The sequence below is a fragment of the Mytilus trossulus genome, chromosome 1 (genome assembly GCF_036588685.1).
Source record: "Mytilus trossulus isolate FHL-02 chromosome 1, PNRI_Mtr1.1.1.hap1, whole genome shotgun sequence".
NCBI classification, from domain to species: domain Eukaryota; kingdom Metazoa; phylum Mollusca; class Bivalvia; order Mytilida; family Mytilidae; genus Mytilus; species Mytilus trossulus.
This window is the reverse complement of record NC_086373.1, coordinates 93,853,904-93,874,756: the sequence shown is the minus strand read 5'-3', so window position 1 is coordinate 93,874,756 and position 20,853 is coordinate 93,853,904. Positions and strand designations below refer to the sequence as shown.

At 30.6% G+C, this 20,853-nt stretch overlaps 1 protein-coding gene across 4 annotated transcripts in view; it reads right to left on the bottom strand.

Annotated features, from left to right (window-relative positions):
* The window catches only part of LOC134691256 (calcium-dependent secretion activator 1-like), a 71,492-nt gene that overhangs the window by 30,443 nt on the left and 20,196 nt on the right, over positions 1–20,853 (bottom strand). For 2 of the 4 annotated variants that reach the window (XM_063551655.1, XM_063551674.1), the window contains exons 4-16: positions 15,146–15,196; positions 12,380–12,473; positions 11,799–11,920; positions 9,845–9,956; positions 8,906–9,039; positions 6,658–6,724; positions 5,975–6,083; positions 5,120–5,314; positions 4,529–4,665; positions 3,420–3,607; positions 2,985–3,086; positions 2,242–2,305; positions 1,611–1,734 (exon numbers count right to left, since the gene is read on the bottom strand). In XM_063551655.1, coding sequence (XP_063407725.1) covers positions 1,611–1,734; positions 2,242–2,305; positions 2,985–3,086; positions 3,420–3,607; positions 4,529–4,665; positions 5,120–5,314; positions 5,975–6,083; positions 6,658–6,724; positions 8,906–9,039; positions 9,845–9,956; positions 11,799–11,920; positions 12,380–12,473; positions 15,146–15,196 — 1,499 coding nt within the window. The remainder of the gene's footprint in view (positions 1–1,610; positions 1,735–2,241; positions 2,306–2,984; positions 3,087–3,419; positions 3,608–4,528; positions 4,666–5,119; positions 5,315–5,974; positions 6,084–6,657; positions 6,725–8,905; positions 9,040–9,844; positions 9,957–11,798; positions 11,921–12,379; positions 12,474–15,145; positions 15,197–20,853) is intronic. The other 2 variants (XM_063551665.1, XM_063551683.1) reach the window with 1 other exon arrangement.

Sequence of the window (20,853 nt, the reverse complement as noted above, 5' to 3'; positions counted from 1 at the left end):
TGTTATAATTGTAATATGTATCGTATTGTTCTTGATTTGTCATGTTTTATTCAAATAAAATATCTTTGTTGATACGTTTATTGTTTTAATTTGTCCATCTGTTTTGCAATCCGGAAATTTGCCAAGTCTTAATAAAGACACAATAAAGCTTTTGCTGTCGATTAAATTAGCCTCTGTGTTCCTTGTTGTCATAACTTACTGTTTTTGTATGTGTTCATCATAGAGAGTTGAAGAAAAGTGTATGAAAATTGAATAAACCACGCTCGTTTTGAAACTATAAACCACCATTTTTTCTAATGTATTGATCAGGTGATTGCAAGTCATGTGGGTCAGTCATGTGACTTAATACTAAGTATTGTAAAGTGATGATTTACTCTATGAGAAGTTTATTTTTATAAATACGTTTTTACTTTGTAACTTTTAAACTTTTAAACAACTGTTTAAAAACTGTTCAAGAAATAATGATTGAAAACATGATAATCCCATAATTGTCACCTGAACGAATTTAATTAGGAACAATGTCATCCTGTCACTGAATTGTTTTGACATCGATTAGACCTGTTGATTGAGGTGTGATAATCCGGATTAACAGCTAGAATCATCAAACAAAAAATGAAAACAATGAGATTTTAACAATTTATTACAGCACTAATGACATTAATTATAATTATTAGACTGATTCGCAATTATTAAATTGTTTGAATCAGAACAATAATTTGGACATTTAATCTTGTCCTTGCTACTCAAACCATTTATTAAATTTGGATTAAAATATTTATCTCAATCTAATAAAATTCTTATTCATTTGTTAGAATACTTTTAATTTCATTTAAATTAAGTATTCCGTACGGAATTCTCCAACATTGGTGTCCATTTAAAAAACTTCCTGTTTACAGAAAACTTCCTGTTTGCCCATTTTGGAGCTGTAACTTTTCCGAAAATGTCTAGGAGTATTATACGAACGAGAAACTTTTTTTCTCTCGTTTCTTGGACCAGAAAGGGGGTGCGCACAATACATCAATGCACGCTATACATACCAAAAGACGGTAACTAGATCTGTTTTCCATTAAAAATCAAAATGAACACTAGATATATGTAACAAAAAGTGATTTTTATGCTATTTCATAATACACAAAAAAAAAATGTTAAAAAAATGTGGTAAATATTTCTAAATATAAAACAAAAGACATTTATTTCACCTCTCTTTCCTGTTTAAATTAACATAAAATACATATGTAAGCTTAGTATTTACATTAAATCCACAAAATTTATTCCACTTCAAGTTTTGTACTAATTCTACTTTCTAAACTTGACAGATTTAAAATGCTACCAATCTACATAGATATTTTTTCAAATCAAACATATTTTTTTCATCTAAATATTGCATTCCTTTCAGGGTTGCAATATTTGTCTGTATTAAAGATATCCCTCAGGAAATTTTAATTTTCAGGGTTAACCGCTTGGTCAAATTTTAAACAAAAATATTCAAAACAAAATATACCTGTTTTATGGTGAAGTAATTCTTCCAACAGTTGTATCTTCACCCCAGTTAATAAATCACATCTAAATTATCTAGACACATCATGAGATCATAGTCAGACAGAACCTACCTTCTATTTTGGCATATTCTGATATTCTTGTATAGTTGACTAAAGCAGCATTTTCTAGACATTTTTTGATGACATTTCTCACTTCTTCAGGGGGTACTGGTGTTACAATATCTTTCATCAACACCTGAAAAATTTATCTTATTCCAAGAAATTGAAGAAATGACATTCGCCTTTTTGGAATTGATAGGACTATAGGTAATTTCCTAGTTGTACACCAAAATGAAACTAATGTCATGTAATTGGTTGAATTTATATTGTTTAGAATGTTTTAAACCAATTACAATATATTATCATATAACTTAGAAATTAGAATGCACAAGATTATTAACCAGCGAATTCATTAATACCTTAAGATTCAATTACACTACAAGTAATAGAATATGATGTAGGTGAGAAAAAGTGCTTCACCAATACACAAAAAAAACAATAAGGCATAAATGTAGTAGCCTGATTTTGAATTAAGAAAACTAGGGTTTGAACTTTCTAAATTCAATTTGCTGTTTTAAAATGTAATCAAAATACTGTGGATTCGTCATTTTGGTATATTTTGTAGGTTAAAGTGAACCACAAATTTATATGTAAAATGATGTACACATTTTCGATATCTTTATCTGAAATATGAAGTACCTACCCTTTCTAATAATGATAATGTAGCTTTCAAAGCTCCCTCTGGTCTACCAAATGGAAAGCAGTACCTACAATTATAGATCATATATATTATTATAGTAGAACATATAACATACAATGATTTCTCTTTATACTACAAAACTAATTATTGGGTAAACATCATTTTAACATCAATTATTTTTTGTTTGAGTTATCTTTTTAACCAAAATATCTCACAGCTAAAAAAAAAAGAAAATCACCATACAAAAATTCAAATTTTAGAGGGATAGATAAATGTGTGTGTGTAAAAGATTATATTTTTCAATTTTGATGTAATGCTAATCATATTTTCAAACTGCCCAATGATTAATTGTGAGTAAGTCCCTGAATGAGATGTGCACACGTTACGTTTAGACTATATATCTATTATTCTAAGAACAGTAGGTTTGAACATATTTATAGACTTTTAACACAAAGAAATGTTTCATTTGCTTAGAAGCAAGATTTATCCAGTAACTTATTTGGCACATTACCATCACATGACAGGAAAGTTTCTACCACTGTATTTTAGTAAGATACAATAATTCTCAAAATACTCATCTATTTGTGTGAAGAAGCAAAATGTCATATTTCACTAAATGCAATGGTTGAAGGTAATCTACATCATAGACTATACATTATTTAAGCGATTTAAGAGATCAGCACAGGACAAATAAAAGTTTTTTGTAGTTACAACATTTACCTTTTTTTAAATGCAACAATGCTTACCTAAAATGTGTTATTTGTTTTTCTAGGAGTATATGAAGTCTTTCTTTAATTTCATCAAACTTTTCTTTTTCTCTTAGTAAAACTGTACCAATACCATCAGGCCTGAAATATTGAGGTACAAAGCTATAATAAAATGCTTATATAGTGACAGCTTCAATTGTTAAAAAGTTCGAATGTTCAATAAATTATATAAAAATAGAGCAATTTGTTGTTGTTTTGTTTTTTCATTCACTTTCATCAGAGTTGTCTTCCTTGAATAAAGGTGTTCTAATGTATTTTACTGTTAAATTTAGCAATGATATATACGATTATATAATTCATTGGAAACACCAATGGAAACTATGCATGTTAATTGTTTGTATTTTTGCTGTGTTAGCAGGTCACATGTCCACACTATCCACCAGAAACATGTTCCCTTCCCTTTACATAACTTACCTATTACCATGTACATGGGAAGCACAAAAAGCAAAGCTGTAGTGAATTAATGTTGGGTCAATCAGTATACCATTCTCTGCTCTCTCCAGCAGATCACTTAAATAACACAGGTGGCGATGACATCCTCGGACACCATATCTAGCACAATATTCATCTAATACAAACACCTGTCCTGGACTAAACCAGCCCTGTAAAGTCAAATAAATACTACAGATATCACTTTATGTATAGTCATAACCTTGAGTGTGATTATAAATTGTTAATCTCAATTATTTCCTTTGCTTGGGATAAGTACTGCTTTGTACTGATGCAGAGCAAAATTAAATAGAAAATTATTAAGCAAAAACAATTTCAATCATTGAATCTAGATTCATTGAAATTATGAAGATAAGCATTATAAAATTGTAAATTGATTATAACAAAGTTTGTTTGACAAGGCTAATATTTCTAATTTCACAATCAAATTTCAAAATAAATTGTATATTACTACATTTGTACTGATTAGAAATTATGATTTTTTTTTACTTTTGAAGACTTCTTAAAAGGGAGTAAAAAAAAGCAGTAAGACCCCTTTTTGGACCCAAAACATAGCAGTTTTACAAAGTTGTTAAAATGTAAACTATAAGTTATTTATTGGACAGTAGAATGCTTCTGCTACATAAATATGGACTTTTTTTGATAGTACAATGCACATATATTGGGAACAAGCACCATTAAGTCATGCTAAATTACTGAAATCTTCACAATTGTAGCATTTTAGTTAAATTTTAGACGTTTTCCGTGTAAAACGAAAGTGGCAGCATTCGTGTTCATCCTTTATATTGAAATATAATTCGTATTTCATGATAATACATAACATATGTAAAGGTTGAGGATGAACACGGATGTGGTCACTTTCATTTTTGCCAAAAAAAACATCTGAAAAGTGACATTTTCCAGCATATTTGGTAGATTTTTCAAATTTGAGCTTGAATCGGGTCGTTTTTAATTACTAAATCGTCTTTCACAAAAACTAATTTAATTAAAAAAAGTAGACATGTCAGATGAACCTGAAATTTGAGGACAAATTTAGTTAAGATGGTTAAAGACCAAAACACAATGAAACTTACCAAACATGTGTATGCATCACTTAGTCTATAGTCAAGGGTTAATGTTTGCATCACTAAGAACAATTCATGATGGTCAAACTCAGCAGGGTTGGCTTGGACATATTCATCTAATCCATGTTTCTTGGCTCTATCAGCATCTGTAACCAATAAATATATGGTGAAATGTTCAAATTATCAATAAAACTATCAGAGTATTTGACATGGAAAGAATGGTGGTGCCAGAATATAATATATAGCAAGTAGAGTAGAAGCAAATATCAATTTTGAACTTTATACTTTGACTAGGTCAGGAATTGATAAAGCAATCTTCTTGCTTAAGGGTAAGAATGCTACCAATGGGCTCCCAGGCAACTACACTGAAATAAAGACCTTAATACATTCAAACTTAATATTAATAAAATTTAATGAACCAAAAATACGAAATAAAAGTTGTTGATTTCTTTTTGATATTTTTAAAGCACTTTAGATTTCATTTGTCTGTATAACAGGAGGGACAGGTTCATTCCTCTGTATAACATCAGGGATGGATAAATTCCTCTGTATTACAGAAGAAATGGGTCTATTTGTCTGCTTGCAACTTTGTAGACTTACCTCCTTGCATCCTTGATATTTGAGTATTTGATATTCTGTTTGTCTGTATAACAGGAGGAACAGGTTTATGTGTCTGTCCTGTCGCTCTATAAATAGCTTGTACCCATAAGGTTCTTTCATTTTCATCATCTGTAGCTAGCACTACATTGTCACCTTCTTTAACCGTGTTATAAAAATATTTCCCACCATCACAATCTGTAATGGTAAAAACAAATTCTCTATACAATGTTGTTAAGTTTTGAATTATTTTTTAAAGGAGCTGAATCTATAATTCATGAAATCAAACAAACCAACAAATAACTTCCTGTCTAAAATTAAGTTTGGAAATGTTCAAATATCAGTGTACTTAAAAGGACTGGCTAAATACCGAGCCATATCTATCACTGGAGAGTCAACAAAGGAGTTTCCATATGTGTTATAAAATCAGGCTTACATGACTAATATCTGTCATGTAAGGTTTAAATGCACAATTCGGTGTTCCTAACCTCAAGGAAAACATCCAATTAAATTAACATTTACATTAATATTATACACATTTGACTCTCCCTATCTATATTGCTTGCAGATGTCACTCTTATTTGCTTTAGCAAATTTGATATAAAGCAAGCAAGCAAGACCACCAAAGTCTAATCAAAAACCATGAGGAAATTAGCTCTAAACAGAAAACTTATCAATAGTTTATGACACCCCTGGAAATGCAACACCTGTGTCTTGCCTTCTGTGTCTTTTGTTACAGATAAGACCAAAAAATTACTATATTTGAAAGTCTTTGTGAATTTTGGAAAAAGGTGTGTTACTCGGTTGCTGTCTCATTGAACTTGATTCAACACTTCTTTTAAATCATGACCTATTTACCAGGTAATGGTTCACAATAATCAACAGTAAAACCATCTAATTGCATCATTTCTGTTGGGTCTGGTTTCTTTTCTCTGTAGCTACACATGGCAAATGTATACTGTGAAACCTATAATCATAAGATATATATAGTAATAAATGGTCAATGAGAACTAGAACACCTATAAGTTAATAGCCTAACATGACAAATATGTAAGCCTACAAACAGAACATTTATTCGATTACATATGCGAACCCCTTTCAAAATGTAACAGTTATTTTCTGCTGAGAAAAATTGTTCTTGCATAATTCATTACATGTAGTGGCTACTTGTAGACACATGTGTTGATTGGTTATTTGTTATATTAACCTACATCTTCTTTGAGAAATTATTGTGTCAAACATAATTATGACTTCATTGTATCCTAGATTACAAAGTACAAAGCATTTCTTTTTACCCATAAATATCAAAACCATTTCATTCCAAAATCTCCTCAAAGATACCAGGATTATAATTATCTATTTTCTGCACACCTGCTTTCACATTACATCTTAGATAAAAAGATACAAATCATATTCATGTCAATGAGCCATTCAAAACTTTGTTCGACATTCTATCGTAAAGCCAATAAATTAATCTATTTCCCAGAAAGAAGCTTAAAGGAATAAAGAGATGGATAATATCACAAAATGTTTTTTTTTACCTGGACTAAAACAAAGTATCTCTTTTTCCATTTCTTCCACACATTTTTACCAACTGCATATAGATAACTGTAAAATATCAATTCAAATAATAACATTCCTTATTTGAACAAAATACAGGGTCATTAGCAATAAAATATTCACCCAATAAAAATATGGGTTGAATGATTGCCAATGAGACATTTGTCAGCCTGAAACCTAATGTGGGTTAAGGCAACTATATGTCATCATACTGCCTTCAATAATGAGTAAAACCCACATTGTATATAATAGTCAGCTATTTTCCCAAGATATCTTCCTGAAGAACTACAAGTAAATTGCAAAATATGGTCTGAGAGCAAGCCCCATAATACTGCTATTCTAAGAGACTACATTTATTAACAAAAAAATTACTGAAATTTCAATTTTATTATATAGCTATCATACAAAAAGAATCTGGATATGCAGAAAAATCTTGATGACCCTCCTCACCCAAACACTTAAACACAATTTGGCAGAGCTCCCTGCAGTCAGACATATTGAAATGAAAATACAGCTCCTTTCTTTATAATGGATCTTACATCATCCTTTTCTGTAAATTTAATTTCAATTAAACAAAGAATTAAAGAATTTTCAACTTGACATTAAATAAAGCAGTTTTCTCTTCAAATTTATTTTTTAGAAAGAGTTTAAACTGTGAAAACCTTCAAACAGATTTGAAAAGGATCCATCAGATCAGAGTCAAGACGAGGAATTTAACATTTTAATGAGTAGATATGTTTATAAAAATTGAAGAGTATGAGAATAAATTATTCACCATCCAGGTGATAAGAATTAACATGGAATAATTTTACAAGTTTCCCTCCTGAAAAAATCTGAGAATATCAAAACTCCTCCAAGGATTTGATGCTAAAACAGGATCTCATTTTACTAATGTTCCTTGGTTGAGTGGGATATAACAAGGAGATTGAAGGTTATTTCTTTCCTCACCTGTATGTTGGGAATAACAAAAGGAGAGGATTTTCAAGCTGTTTTAGCTATGCTCATTTTCTTAGGCCACTAGTAAAACAGAAAAACATATTTGGTGTGTGTAAAACTTAAATCTTACAAACAAAATCCCTATACTCTATAGACATTCAGTGTTATATAATCAATTTCACTCCGAAGATTTTCTATGGAAAGAGCTGCTTGATGTCTAAGTTTAAAAGTAATGGTACCTTTATATCAATCTAACTGATTAACCTATAAAAAATAGATCTGTGAAGAATGCTATAAGACACCATACTCCAGACTTTAACCATTATTGTTCCTTTGTAATGGACATCAAAAATAGTACGTTTCTTTATATAAACCCATTACTGTAACTTAATGGATCTTTGCAGGCTATAAAATCTTACATTCCAACCACCTACAACTTAATTGATGAAAAACCATTCTAACCAAGTACTAGGAATCGTTATCTATCTTATCAGATATTCAGAGGTGAATTTTTCATGGAAATAAAAGTTTAATTTCCTTCCAAGAATCAGTATGTGGGTGCAATAAGGTTCTTATAAACCACCAATCAGTTCTAGCTAATGACAATGTCAGGATGTTATGTAACAAGAAACATCTAATGTTTCTAGATCAAAACATTTCTAGATATTTTCTACAAAATGCACAATAAACAGCAAAATCAAGGGAGATAACTAGTGTTTTAGTTTGTGGAAAGACATGTTCAAAAATATCCCTCTTTAAGCCAAATAAAAATATATGTCTGTTTAAAGTTACATCATCAAAATAAATAGGGTAGATAGGTCGGTATTTCCATTTTATTATTTTTTTCCATTTTATTTTTTGAGCCATGAATTTGAGTTGTGCGGTCCGGTCCGTCTTGCTGTGGTCCGAGTTGTCCATGGGCCGGGTTTACCTGTATTTTTAATGATTGGATTATTTCCCTTGGTAATTGGATGGAAAAAAATGGCGGTGCAGTTTTTATTTCATTACACAAGTTGCAAATTTCCTTAAAATAGCTGCCATATTCACGATTGTGAACATTGGAATGTATCAGGCAATTGATTAAATTTGTTGGCAACCCTTACTTCGCTTTTGACACAAGTTCTATTAATCTTTCACTTTAAGACAGAAATAAAATGGCTTAGGGTCGGCCCTCAAATTAAGGTCGGTTGGGTAATCGTAAACAGAAATATATTTTTTTTGTTTGCCTTACCATGTTATATACTGTGAAGGTTTATTCATATGGGGGTTGGGGTTTGTGATTCAAATACTCACCCACAATGCTTCATATTTTGTGGTTTATCCATTCTGACTGCTATTTTTATAGTTAAGACATCTGTGGTATTTTTAGTTTCCATTTTATGCCATTCTGCCTGTCTACTGCTGTTAGCTGTAGGTCTGATTACAACCTGTAAATTAAAACAATTCATTTAATTCTCTATGTTGATAGTAATGTGATGCTATAATCTTTTAAGAGATGCTATCTGAAGTGGTTTTCTGATAGATTATGTTATGGATGTGATTCTATCATTTTTAGAAACAAGATGGTATTTTAGTTTCCCCTGTTTATCAGGATGCTAAATGAAATTTCTGGGGAGAACAATGTAGTACCAACTCTAACATGACATGACTGAATATGTATATATCTCACAGTCAAATTGATGACCCTTTAGTAAATGATTTACTGCTGAATGGTCGAAATCCAGGTGACAATATTTTGTTCCACTAGTCAGCCATTGGGATGGCAAAACATGTCATATATACAAAAAGCAAATTGAAGATACTGTGAATTGCTGCAACCATAAACATAATTGGCATAATTTGCTTAAGGGAAACCTAAAAAAATAATAAAATTTAAAAAAAAGAAGCTTTATTTGGCATTTGGGTTCAGATTGTTTCAATTGATTTTAAAAATGGATGTAGGTGGGAAATACTGCTAAGAAAGATGTACCACAATACTGACTGTCTTTAGATGATTTTCTTAACTAATAAAGGCAAGTGGGACATAGTAACCAGATACCACAACAATTGGTTCTGCCTTTTCATCTATCAACCTAAACTTTTCTACAGTTCACACACCAGTCAAAAACATTTAAATCATAGTTATAGCTAAACATGAAGCAATAATGAATATATATATGACTATTCTTAGTCTTTCTTCTTCAGGCTCCATTCAACACAGACATGATTTCAGCTAGCCAATAAGATACTTACTCTTCCTAATTCTTTATCTTCAAGACTAAGCATTCCAGAACTTTCTGTATACAATTTTACTTTAACTATGGGTAGAGGATGGGTTGTAGTGAAGTCTCCTTGTGTGTCCCAACTATAAGAAAATAATAAAGAGTTTTTCTTCTGATGTTTCCAGGCTATATCAGAAACAATAGCTGTAGTGATGTCAGTTTGTATTTTTTAGCCTTAAAGAAAAACTTGTTTAATTTCTGATAACATGATTACAGTTACTATTTCAGTTTTATTTTCATTTCAGTGAAAAAATTGAAATTAACATTTAATAATTTCACTTGGAGATGTAAAAAGTAAAATCCCCAAAATACTGAACTCAAAGGAAAATCTAATCAGAAAGTCCACAATCACATGGCAAAATCAAATAACAAAAAACTTCTAAAACGAATGTTTAAGAACGGTCATATTCCTGACTTGGTACAGGCATTTTCAAATGTAGAAAATGGTGGATTAAACCTGGTTTTAAAGCGCTTAACCTCTCACTTTGATGACAGTCTCATCAAATTCCGTTATATTTACAATGATGTGTGAACTAAACAGACATAATAAATAAAATAGTCAAAATATGGGTATAGCAGTCATCATCGTGTAACAATTTTAAAAGGAACAATTTAACAGAACACAAAAACATCTATCTACAAACACATTCATTGATTGGCATGTCTGACATCAAAATTTTTTTTACGTCATATATTTGTCGTTTAATGTATATACAATGTACAAACAATTTTTAAAATTTCACATGAGCAATGCTAGCATACAGGGTCAAAAAATCAAAAGTATGTAAGAATTTATTAATTTCAGAAATATACCAAGATTTAAAATAGTCCAAAAGTTATATAGAATTTCTAAGAATCCACAAATAGGTTAATTCAACCTTCAATTGAATAATTTTAACGTTTGTGGTTCAACGCATTTTCTAATTCATAAAAGAAATATATCATAATGACATGTAATAGAACAATATCATACTGACAGGATCTTTTTAAGTACAGAGTCACGTTATAAGAACCAAAGAAACACAAAAATTTGCATATCCAAAACACACCAGCAAAAAATGAAAGATAATGCAAACACATTGACGGTATAAATACCCAGCCACGTTAAATGGATATCACATAAAACAATCCAATAGTAAAAGTAATATTAGTAATAGAACAAAGACAAATGAAAGAACAATATAACATGTTGTAAAGATGATAAACAACATCAGTACGCAGAATCTATACATCAAGACCATCATGTATTATTTGTGAAGTTGATACAGAATATTTATCAACAAGGTCTTGGTACCTTCCGATGAACTAAGAAAAAAGACGAGAGGAATTTTCCTGATATTCAACAGGGTTTACCTTGAACCTGCAGTACTTATCATCAAAATTTTCAGATTTGTCCAAATTAGTTCTACAGGACAGCAATTCATTTCACAAAAAATCTTACCTTACAATAATTTTTTAACGACATTTTACTAATATTTACTATAATTTTGCGTCCTTGACATCAGCAAGTGAGAGAGGAATGTGATTGGATTGTTTTATTTAGAACTTCCATAAAAGGAGTGCGACCTTTTGCACTCGTGGGAAAAATCCAATTACCGCGCCGACGGAAGTCGGATTATTACTTGATTTTATTCTCCGTGCAATTTTTAAAATCGTTTTTCGTAATTTGTATCATAATGTTAATCAAAATATTCATGAAATTAAATTCAACTTTCAATCCAAATAACCTTTTTTCGACGAAAAAGATCACATGTTCGCATCAAATGTCTTGTACAAAATGGCGGCGGCTTATTTTGTTTGTTGACGCTCCCAATCTTTCATTGTATTGAAGTATATATAAGGTATCAAATTCATTTTTCGCCTTGAAAGGGTTAAGTTTTTTTGTTGAAAAGAGCCCCTGACCCTTGGTCTTAGATTACGCTTACCATGGTTTAGAGGCTTCAGCATGATCAGTTTGTAATTTTTCTCCACCTTCAACTTCCATTGTACAATACACAATCTTACTGTTGGCGAGTGATTTCAGACCTTTAACTTCAACAACATGGACCTGTTAAAGAAACAAATACTGTACAGTCAAATTAATACTTCATTTCTAATTCAAAAATAAGTGTGAACATGCTAAAATGTCTAGCCTGCTTGAAAGACCATGATTGATTGAAATCTTAAAAATCAACACAAGTATCACACACACTTAAAGGCTTCAGAACAAATGCAATTTGATTTCTGTTATAATTTTTCCAAGGAGCATACTAGTTAAAAATATTTCAACAGTACATATTTATAGGTAAAAGACATTGCTGCTAAAATCTGGCAAGAATTGTACACATGAGAGCGCTTAGAAGACCAATTGGATGTACACCACAAGGTGTTGCACAGGGGCAAAACTTATTATTTTATTTGTTTTTGGAGTTCAAGAAATTTTATAAATCAAAACCATAAAGAGTCAATATCAGAGCAACCAAAACCATCAATCTATATAGTCATACGATGACATAGCTATACTAACCTCCAATGTAAATGACAGCACAACATCTAATTTTGATAAGCCTGTTTCTGTATCATCAGAAATGTCCATCTTGGATAGGGAAGAAGTGTGGGTCCTGAAAGATAAATTGTTACAGTGGATTGAGAAAAACAATGGCAGAGTTTATGGCAGTCTGTCTTGTTGTGAATATAACATACCGATATGTGTACCACTAAAACTATGTAATAATTTGATATGGATTCAATAAATATGCTTAACAATTTTTTAGGACATATTTCTCAGAACTCCCATAGTTTCAGGTTTCCATCTTTAAATATAGTGGCAATCCTAATGTGGATTCATTTTTATTTGTTGGATACCAATTTTCATGGATATCGTGGGAACAGGTGAACCACGAATTTAAAGGTTCAATTAATACCAAATTTTCTAAAGGCTTGTATGCAGATTTCAGCAAAAGCCAGAAATTGAATATCCACAAAAAATAAATGAATCCACAGTAAACAGAAGCTTAGAAGATGGATCTTCTTTAAAAAAAAAAACCAGAACATTACATTATGTCATGCATGTTCATGTAAAAGCAATTAGAGAACATGTTATAAATTGTCTTGAAGTATGTTTTCTAAACTGTAAAATTCTAACAAATAATTTACATTTCTAATTAAATATTCTAATAAACAGCCCAAATGAATTACAGCATTTGAAATTAAATCTATCAAGATAGCATCAATCTTTCCAAACTAAATAACATATTAGTTTTCTTAATTATAGTATGCTCTGCCAGGAGTATAATTACTCAGTCCATGCAAGGAAATAAACATAGGATTCTAGGACTGTTTAATTTGCGGTAACAGACTTTACACATCATTAAATAATACACTTGTCATTCTGAATATTATGTAGTCCATGATAACTAAGACCCTACAAGAGAAATACATCTCCTTTTGTAATAACTATATGCAGCCAAACTGTGTCCAAACAGTCATTAGATAATATTATAACCATTGAGATAAATATTTTGCTATTAAGCTAAAGGTAAAAATTATTTAAACCAAAGACAGTTTCAAATTTTGGTTGATTTCAGAAAAAGAAAAAAAAAAACCAATTTAATCTATTCTAATTATTATGAAATTTAATCATTATCCAATGAATAACTGTATTTTCAAATAGTTCTTTACTATCACTTTTTATTTGCTCACTATTTATAAAAATTTTGAAGCACATAAAACAGCACTAATTTACTATAAATGGTTCCCAAAGCATGCACTCCCAATATAAAAAGTTATATATGAAACCTGTTTAATATATATACCCATACCAGATAGCATGCATGAAGAAAATATATCAGAACCAATCTGATCTGGTTCAATCTATTTTCTGAAGTATATTCAGGAATGATTCAAGGGAGACAACAATCTCAAAACCAATAAATAATAATATTTTTGTGTGGATTGTTTTCTGGGTGAATTCAAGCAACTATCCCTAGCTGTTGCTGGCAATAAAAAAGCACAAATATATATTTTTTTAAGCTGTTTTAGCCATCAAAAAGGATAAATAGGCACCCTTTTCCTAACTTCTCTTTGGTACAATAAAAGCAACAAATGAATTCACCTTCTACTTGCCAAGTGGGACTGCAATCTGTAGTATCAAAAACTATCAATATATAAAATTCTAAAAATTCTGGAAGGCAAAAAATTAAATGAACAGTTAATTCTCTTCCTTCCTTATGTCTGTTAATTTTACACTTCCTCAGTCTTCTAAAAGAAAAGTTCAAATTGTTCTATAAATGAACTGCTCAGATTAACCTAGGGTCATTGCAGGGAAACAAAATATATGGCATATTGACATGAAGATATTAACATTGTGACTGCAAATTTTATTTCGGAAAAATGTATCAATAGGAAGATGAAAAGATGTAAAATCCTCAGAATAAACATTATTGCTGTTTGCACTGATCTAGTACACATTTTTGTTTTATAGGACAGCTGAGGCCTGCCATAGAGTGCAGGATTTTCACACTGTGTTGAAGACCCATTGGTGAGCTTGGGCTGTTTTCTGCTCTTTTGACGGGTTCTTGTCTTTTTGACACATTTCCTATTTCGATCCTGAATTATATAACTTAGCCTTTCATGAATGAAAAAAAAAATTCAATTGTCTAACACTAATAATAGATGTAAATTTCAGTTGGCCTAAAACTACTGACAAATTCTACAATCCTTGTTAGTTCTGTTAATGTTGTCTTCTATGTGTGCATCGTCTGAAAAGCGGCTGTGAAAAAAAATAATGAAGAGAAAAGAAAATGAAGAGTGAAGTCATCCAGACCATTTAACATTCACCATAGCCCAATCAGTCAATGCTTGGAAACATGGTTAGGGTTTCCATCATGATCCGTGAATTGAGAATGATGGCATTTAACTTGCACTTGCTTATATTATAAGTTAAGCTTAAATATCGGTGTATTGCTACTACAATGCATTGATAAATTTTTGAATGCATTACTGATTTATTTTAAATCTTTGAAATCAAAGCAAATATTTTTCAAAGCCTTATTATAATAAGGTCAATCTGTTAACACTGTAAAATTAAATTTTTCAAGATAAAGGATTAGGATTTTGATAATGATGAATTTTATGAAATTACACCAATGGAATCGATTGAGCAAGAAAATATGAAACACACGAAAACACTCAAAAAGATTGAAAAAAGCAATCTTGATGAATAATTGTTAGTTGTTTGCCAAGCATTGAAATAATGATTAATCAGTCACAGGATGACATCACACCAACTTACATAAAACCTAACATTAAACTGGGACAGCACATGTTATCAAACATATAAAATCTGAAATAAAAAACCCAAATCTCTAGTAATTAGCAAATTTTTAACATTTATTTCAATTCAATTTTCTAAATTTGGAAAGGGGTTGAAAAGTGGCTTGTGAACTCAAACTGTACCTTTTTTTGTTAACCTGTTATGGTACTTTTCAAGGTGTTGTTAACTGTTATTTGAGATCAATTTAAGGTGTTAACTGTTTTCAACCCACTTTGTTAACTGTTATCACCATTTTTGCTGTTTTGTTAACTGTTTTTGCCAAAATGGAGGTGTTGGTAATATGTTAACGAACCCCTTTTTTGCATTTTAGGAAAACGAACTGACAAGAGATACCATGGCCACTGAGTTTTTTTTAGTGCAGATAACACTTTAAGGGGAGATAATTTGTAAATCAATTCCTGTTTTCCTCTCATTTTTATACTTAATACTAAAAGCAACTCATTTATATTACATAAATGCAACAATATAAAATTTATTATCATGATGCATTACACAAGACTATAACCACATATTGCAATATTGAAGTAAGTAAGATTAATTATCTCCCTTTATCTTGTGCAGCCTGAACCACATTATTTCATGCGCATCCTTAGTCAGTTTTCTACAACTGTCAAAGATTCATGGATATCTGTCTAGCTGTTTAGGAGGTGGGCTAACGAGGCACATGGACATACAGACAGAAATGAGGTCAGATGGTCAGGGTAGTTCCTATATATCTTCGTATAACTTAGTACACAAGGATCCTGAGTATCATTATTAACTAAGTTATTAAATTTGTGAAGCAGAAAAAGAAAAATACCGACAATCGATAAGAAAACTGACAATCATACCCAATTAAGATTGGAGTTGAGTGCACCCACCCAAGCTGGATTCGAACTCACAAAATCAGTGTTGACTTTGTAGTGATTACAGTAGTAACTTCTTGGACCTCTCATCACCGATGCCCCAGAAATAATAAGAAGATTGTATATAACTGACTCCATTATGCAGAATAGCAGTACATCTATTTAGAGACAAAAGTAAATTGTATTCAACTGTTATTTGAGAAACAGTTCATGTACGGCTTCTTAAAGTGTAAATTATGCAGATTAATAAACCAGCACCAAACCTTATATCAGGCAAATTTGTTTGTACAAGCACTGAATCATACCTTAAATAAACTAAAGAAAAGGGTATAGACAAAAACTCCCATTCTAACCTACAATACACAAGTCTAAAAATTTATTTTATTTTTCCTAACTGAGATCATATTGAATAGATATAGGAAGATGTGGTGTGAGTGCCAATGAGACAACTCTCCATCCAAATAACAATTTAAAAAGTAAACCATTATAGGTTAAAGTACGGCCTTCAACATTCTTTTCCTCTACATAAAACTGTGCTAAGAAAAATAAATACCAAATCTCTATTTACTATATGTTAATTCATCTAAGAAGATCTCTCTAAATAAAAAAAAAATATTTCAACTCAATAAGATTTCAAAATTAAATAGCAAAATACAAGGGTGAAAAATATAAATATAATTTCTGATGATCAATAATCTATAACACTACAAATAGATGATTCCTGTCTCAAAAAGCTTTCTTTTAAGTAAAACAGAAAAATTTGTAATTATAAATTGTAAATTGAATGTTATTTTTTCCTATATTAATCTTAGAAAAGGTCAACATCTTTTATTCTTAGAGAAGTGCTTCAACTGAATTATTTAATTTGAAATTGTGCTATCCAATCTGACCACTGACTGCTTGTCAAAACAAAAAATAAGAGGAGCTCAGACAAATGATGAATATATTTCCATCTCAGAAGTTGTCTTTTGAGCTTTCTGGCTCTGTTTTCTCAGACTAGTAAACAACAAAAGAATAAATAAAACGTAAGGTTAATGACCCCAAAAATTCCAGGTGAATTTAAATATAATGTCTAAGAAACATATTATCATAACCTGTCTTGCTGGTGGGTATTTTTGTAAATAACAATTTGATAGAAAAATGCAAATGTAAAAATTAACCAGATGCTCCGCAGGGCGCAGCTTTATACGACCGCAGAGGTTGAACCCTGAACGGTTGGGGCAAGTATGGACACAACATTCAAGCTGGATTCAGCTCTAAATTTGGATTGTGATTAAATACTTGACACAGCATAGGTTTCTGACACAGAATGAATGTGGTCTAATGAACTTAAAATTTTTTTTTTGCCTTTGAGCAAATTCACTATGCTGTTGACTATTAATCCTCTCAAAAAAATGTTTGAAGAAATTTTCTTTTTATTTATGAAATCTGAAATGAAAAAAATTGACCCCCCAATTTTTTTTTCACATCCCCCTTTCCCTTATTTCAAAACTGATCTCAATTCAAATTTCTAATGAAGTTTGCAACAATAACCACTCAATTAAATACATCATAAAATATTAAAATGTAAAAAAAGTGCTTGACATGTTATCACTGAATGGTAAAGATTGTTTTAATCTATCAGTTGGTAGTAAAAGTGAATATACATTGTATAAAACAATGATTTAAGTTGATTCAACTTCTATTCTGGACAAAGAAAGATAACTCCAATTGAAATCCAATTGGAATTTCTTGCTATTGCACAATATTATGCAATTAAATATTTCTTGCTATTGTGCAATACTGTGCAATTGAAAATATTTGCTATTGCACAATACTGTGCAATTGAAGATTTCTTGCTATTGCACAATACTGTGCAATTGAAGATTTCTTGCTATTGCTGAATACTGTGCAATTGAAAATTTCTTGCTATTGCACAATACTTAATATAATAATTTTGGATCCTGATTTGGACCAACTTGAAAACTGGGCCCATAATCAAAAATCTAAGTACATGTTTAGATTCAGCATATCAAAGAGGCCCAAGAATTCAATTTTTGTTAAAATCAAACTTAGTTTAATTTTGGACCCTTTGGACTTTAATGTAGACCAATTTTAAAATGGGACCAAAAATTAAGAATCTACATACACAGTTAGATTTGGCATATCAAAGAACCCCAATTATTCAATTTTTGATGAAATCAAACAAAGTTTAAATTTGAACCCCGATTTGGACCAACTTGAAAACTGGGCCAATAATAAAAAATCTAAGTACATTTTTAGATTCAGCATATCAAAACCAGATGCTTCGCAGGGCGTAGCTTTATACGACCGCAGAGGTTGAACCCTGAACGGTTGGGGCAAGTATGGACACAACATTCAAGCTGGATTCAGCTCTAAATTTGGATTGTGATTAAATAGTTGACACAGCATAGGTTTCTGACACAGAATGAATGTGTTCTAATGAACTTAATTTTTTTGTTTTCTCTTAGAGTAATTCACTATGCTGTTCAATATTAATCCTCTCAAAATAATGTTTGAAGGAATTTTCTTTTTATTTATGAAATTTCAAATGAGAAAAATTGAACCCAATTTTTTAATCACATCCCCCTTTCCTTTATTCCAAAACTAATCTCAATTAAAATATTCTAATGGAGTTTGCAACAATAACTACTCATTTAAATACATCATAAAATAAACTGTAAATAAAATGTAAAAAAACTGCTTGTTATCACTGAATGGTAAAGATTATTTAAATTTATCAGTTGGTAGTAAAAAGTGAATATACATTGTATATTGTATATAACAAAGATTTAAGTTGATTCTGGACAAAGAAAGATAACTCCAATTAAAAAAAATTCTTGCAATAAGATATTTCTTGCTTACTATTTTGGACAAAGAAAGATAACTCTAATTAAAAAAAAATTTGCTATTTCACAATATTGTGAAATTAGATATTTCTTGCCATTGCACAATACTGTGCAATTGAAAAGACTTGCTATTCCACAATACTTAATATAATAATTTTAGATTCTGATTTGGACCAACTTGAAAACTGGGCCCATAATCAAAAATCTAAGTACATGTTTAGATTCAGCATATCAAAGAGGCCCAAGAATTTAATTTTTGTTAAAATCAAACTTAGTTTAATTTTGGACTCTTTGGACCTTAATGTAGGCCAATTTGAAAACGGGACCAAAAATGAAGAATCTACATACACAGTTAGATTTGGCATATCAAAGAACCCCATTTATTCAATTTTTGATGAAATCAAAAAAGTTTAATTTTGGACCCCGATTTGGGCCAACTTGAAAACTGGGCCAATAATAAAAAATCTAAGTTCATTTTTAGATTCAGCATATCAAAGAACCCCAAGGATTCAATTTTTGTTAAAATCAAACTAAGTTTAATTTTGGACCATTTGGACCTTAATGTAGACCAATTTGAAAACGGGACCAAAAGTTAAGAATCTACATACACAGTTAGATTCGGCATATCAAAGAACCCCAATTATTCAATTTTGATGAAATCAAACAAAGTTTAATTTTGGACCCTTTGGGCCCCTTTTTCCTAAACTGTTGGGACAAAAACTCCCAAAATCATTACCAACTTTCCTTTTATAGTCATTAACCTTGTGTTTAAATTTCATAGATTTCTATTTACTTATACTAAAGTTATGGTGTGAAAACCAAGAAAAATGCTTATTTGGGTCCCTTTTTGGCCCCTAATTCCTAAACTGTTGGGACCTCAACTCCCAAAATCAATATCAAAATTCCTTTCGTGGTCATAAACATTGTGTTTAAATTTCATTGATTTCTATTTACTTAAACTAAAGTTATTGTGCGAAAACCAAGAATAATGCTTATTTGGGCCCTTTTTTGGCCCCCAATTCCTAAACTGTTGGAACCAAAACTCCCAAAATCAATCCCAACCTTTCTTTTGTGGTCATAAACCATTTGTCAAAATTTCATAGATTTCTATTGACTTAAACTAAAGTTATTGTGCGAAAACCAAGAAAATGCTTATTTGGGCCCTTTTTGGCCCCTAATTCCTAAAATGATGGGACCAAAACTCCCAAAATCAATCCCCACCTTCCTTTTGTGGTCATAAACCTTGTGTTAAAATTTCATAGATTTCTATTCACTTTTACTAAAGTTAGAGTGCAAAAACTAAAAGTATTTGGACGACGACGACGACGCCAACGTGATAGCAATATACGACGAAAATTTTTTCAAAATTTGCGGTCGTATAAAAAAGCAATACTTTAAAATGTAAAAAATGCAAAATATTTTAAGTATATAGAAAAAAATAAAATGAAATAAGGATGTCTGAGGAAGCAGGGCCATATTACCTCCATGGAAATGAAATGTGCCAATTCAAATTCAACTGCATATTTTAAAAATACTAAATGAATGATCAAGTGGACTTTAATAATCACAGAGCAAAATGCTCTGAGGGATACGATTGCCATTTTTTTAATTGATACATGTATAAGTATTATTTTCAAAAATAAGTCAACTGCACATGTAAAATACTTGTACAATGTAATTTATGTAATCATTATTATTGTTATTCAACTTTAAAAATAGCCAATCCTGGATACAAGTGTATGAACAATGTACTTATTGTGTTTTAATTTTGTACTATCAATTCCAAATTGACTTTCAACAGCAGTCACTGATAGTGAGAGAAGGTATATCACTTCGTACCTTATCACCTATTTTCCTACTTGAATTTTAGATGGAACCCCATTCCTAACTCTTTAAATATTTAATTTGGGTCAGTGGGCATGACTCCTTTCCGTACACATTCATTGTTTAAATTACGATCGGTTATAATATA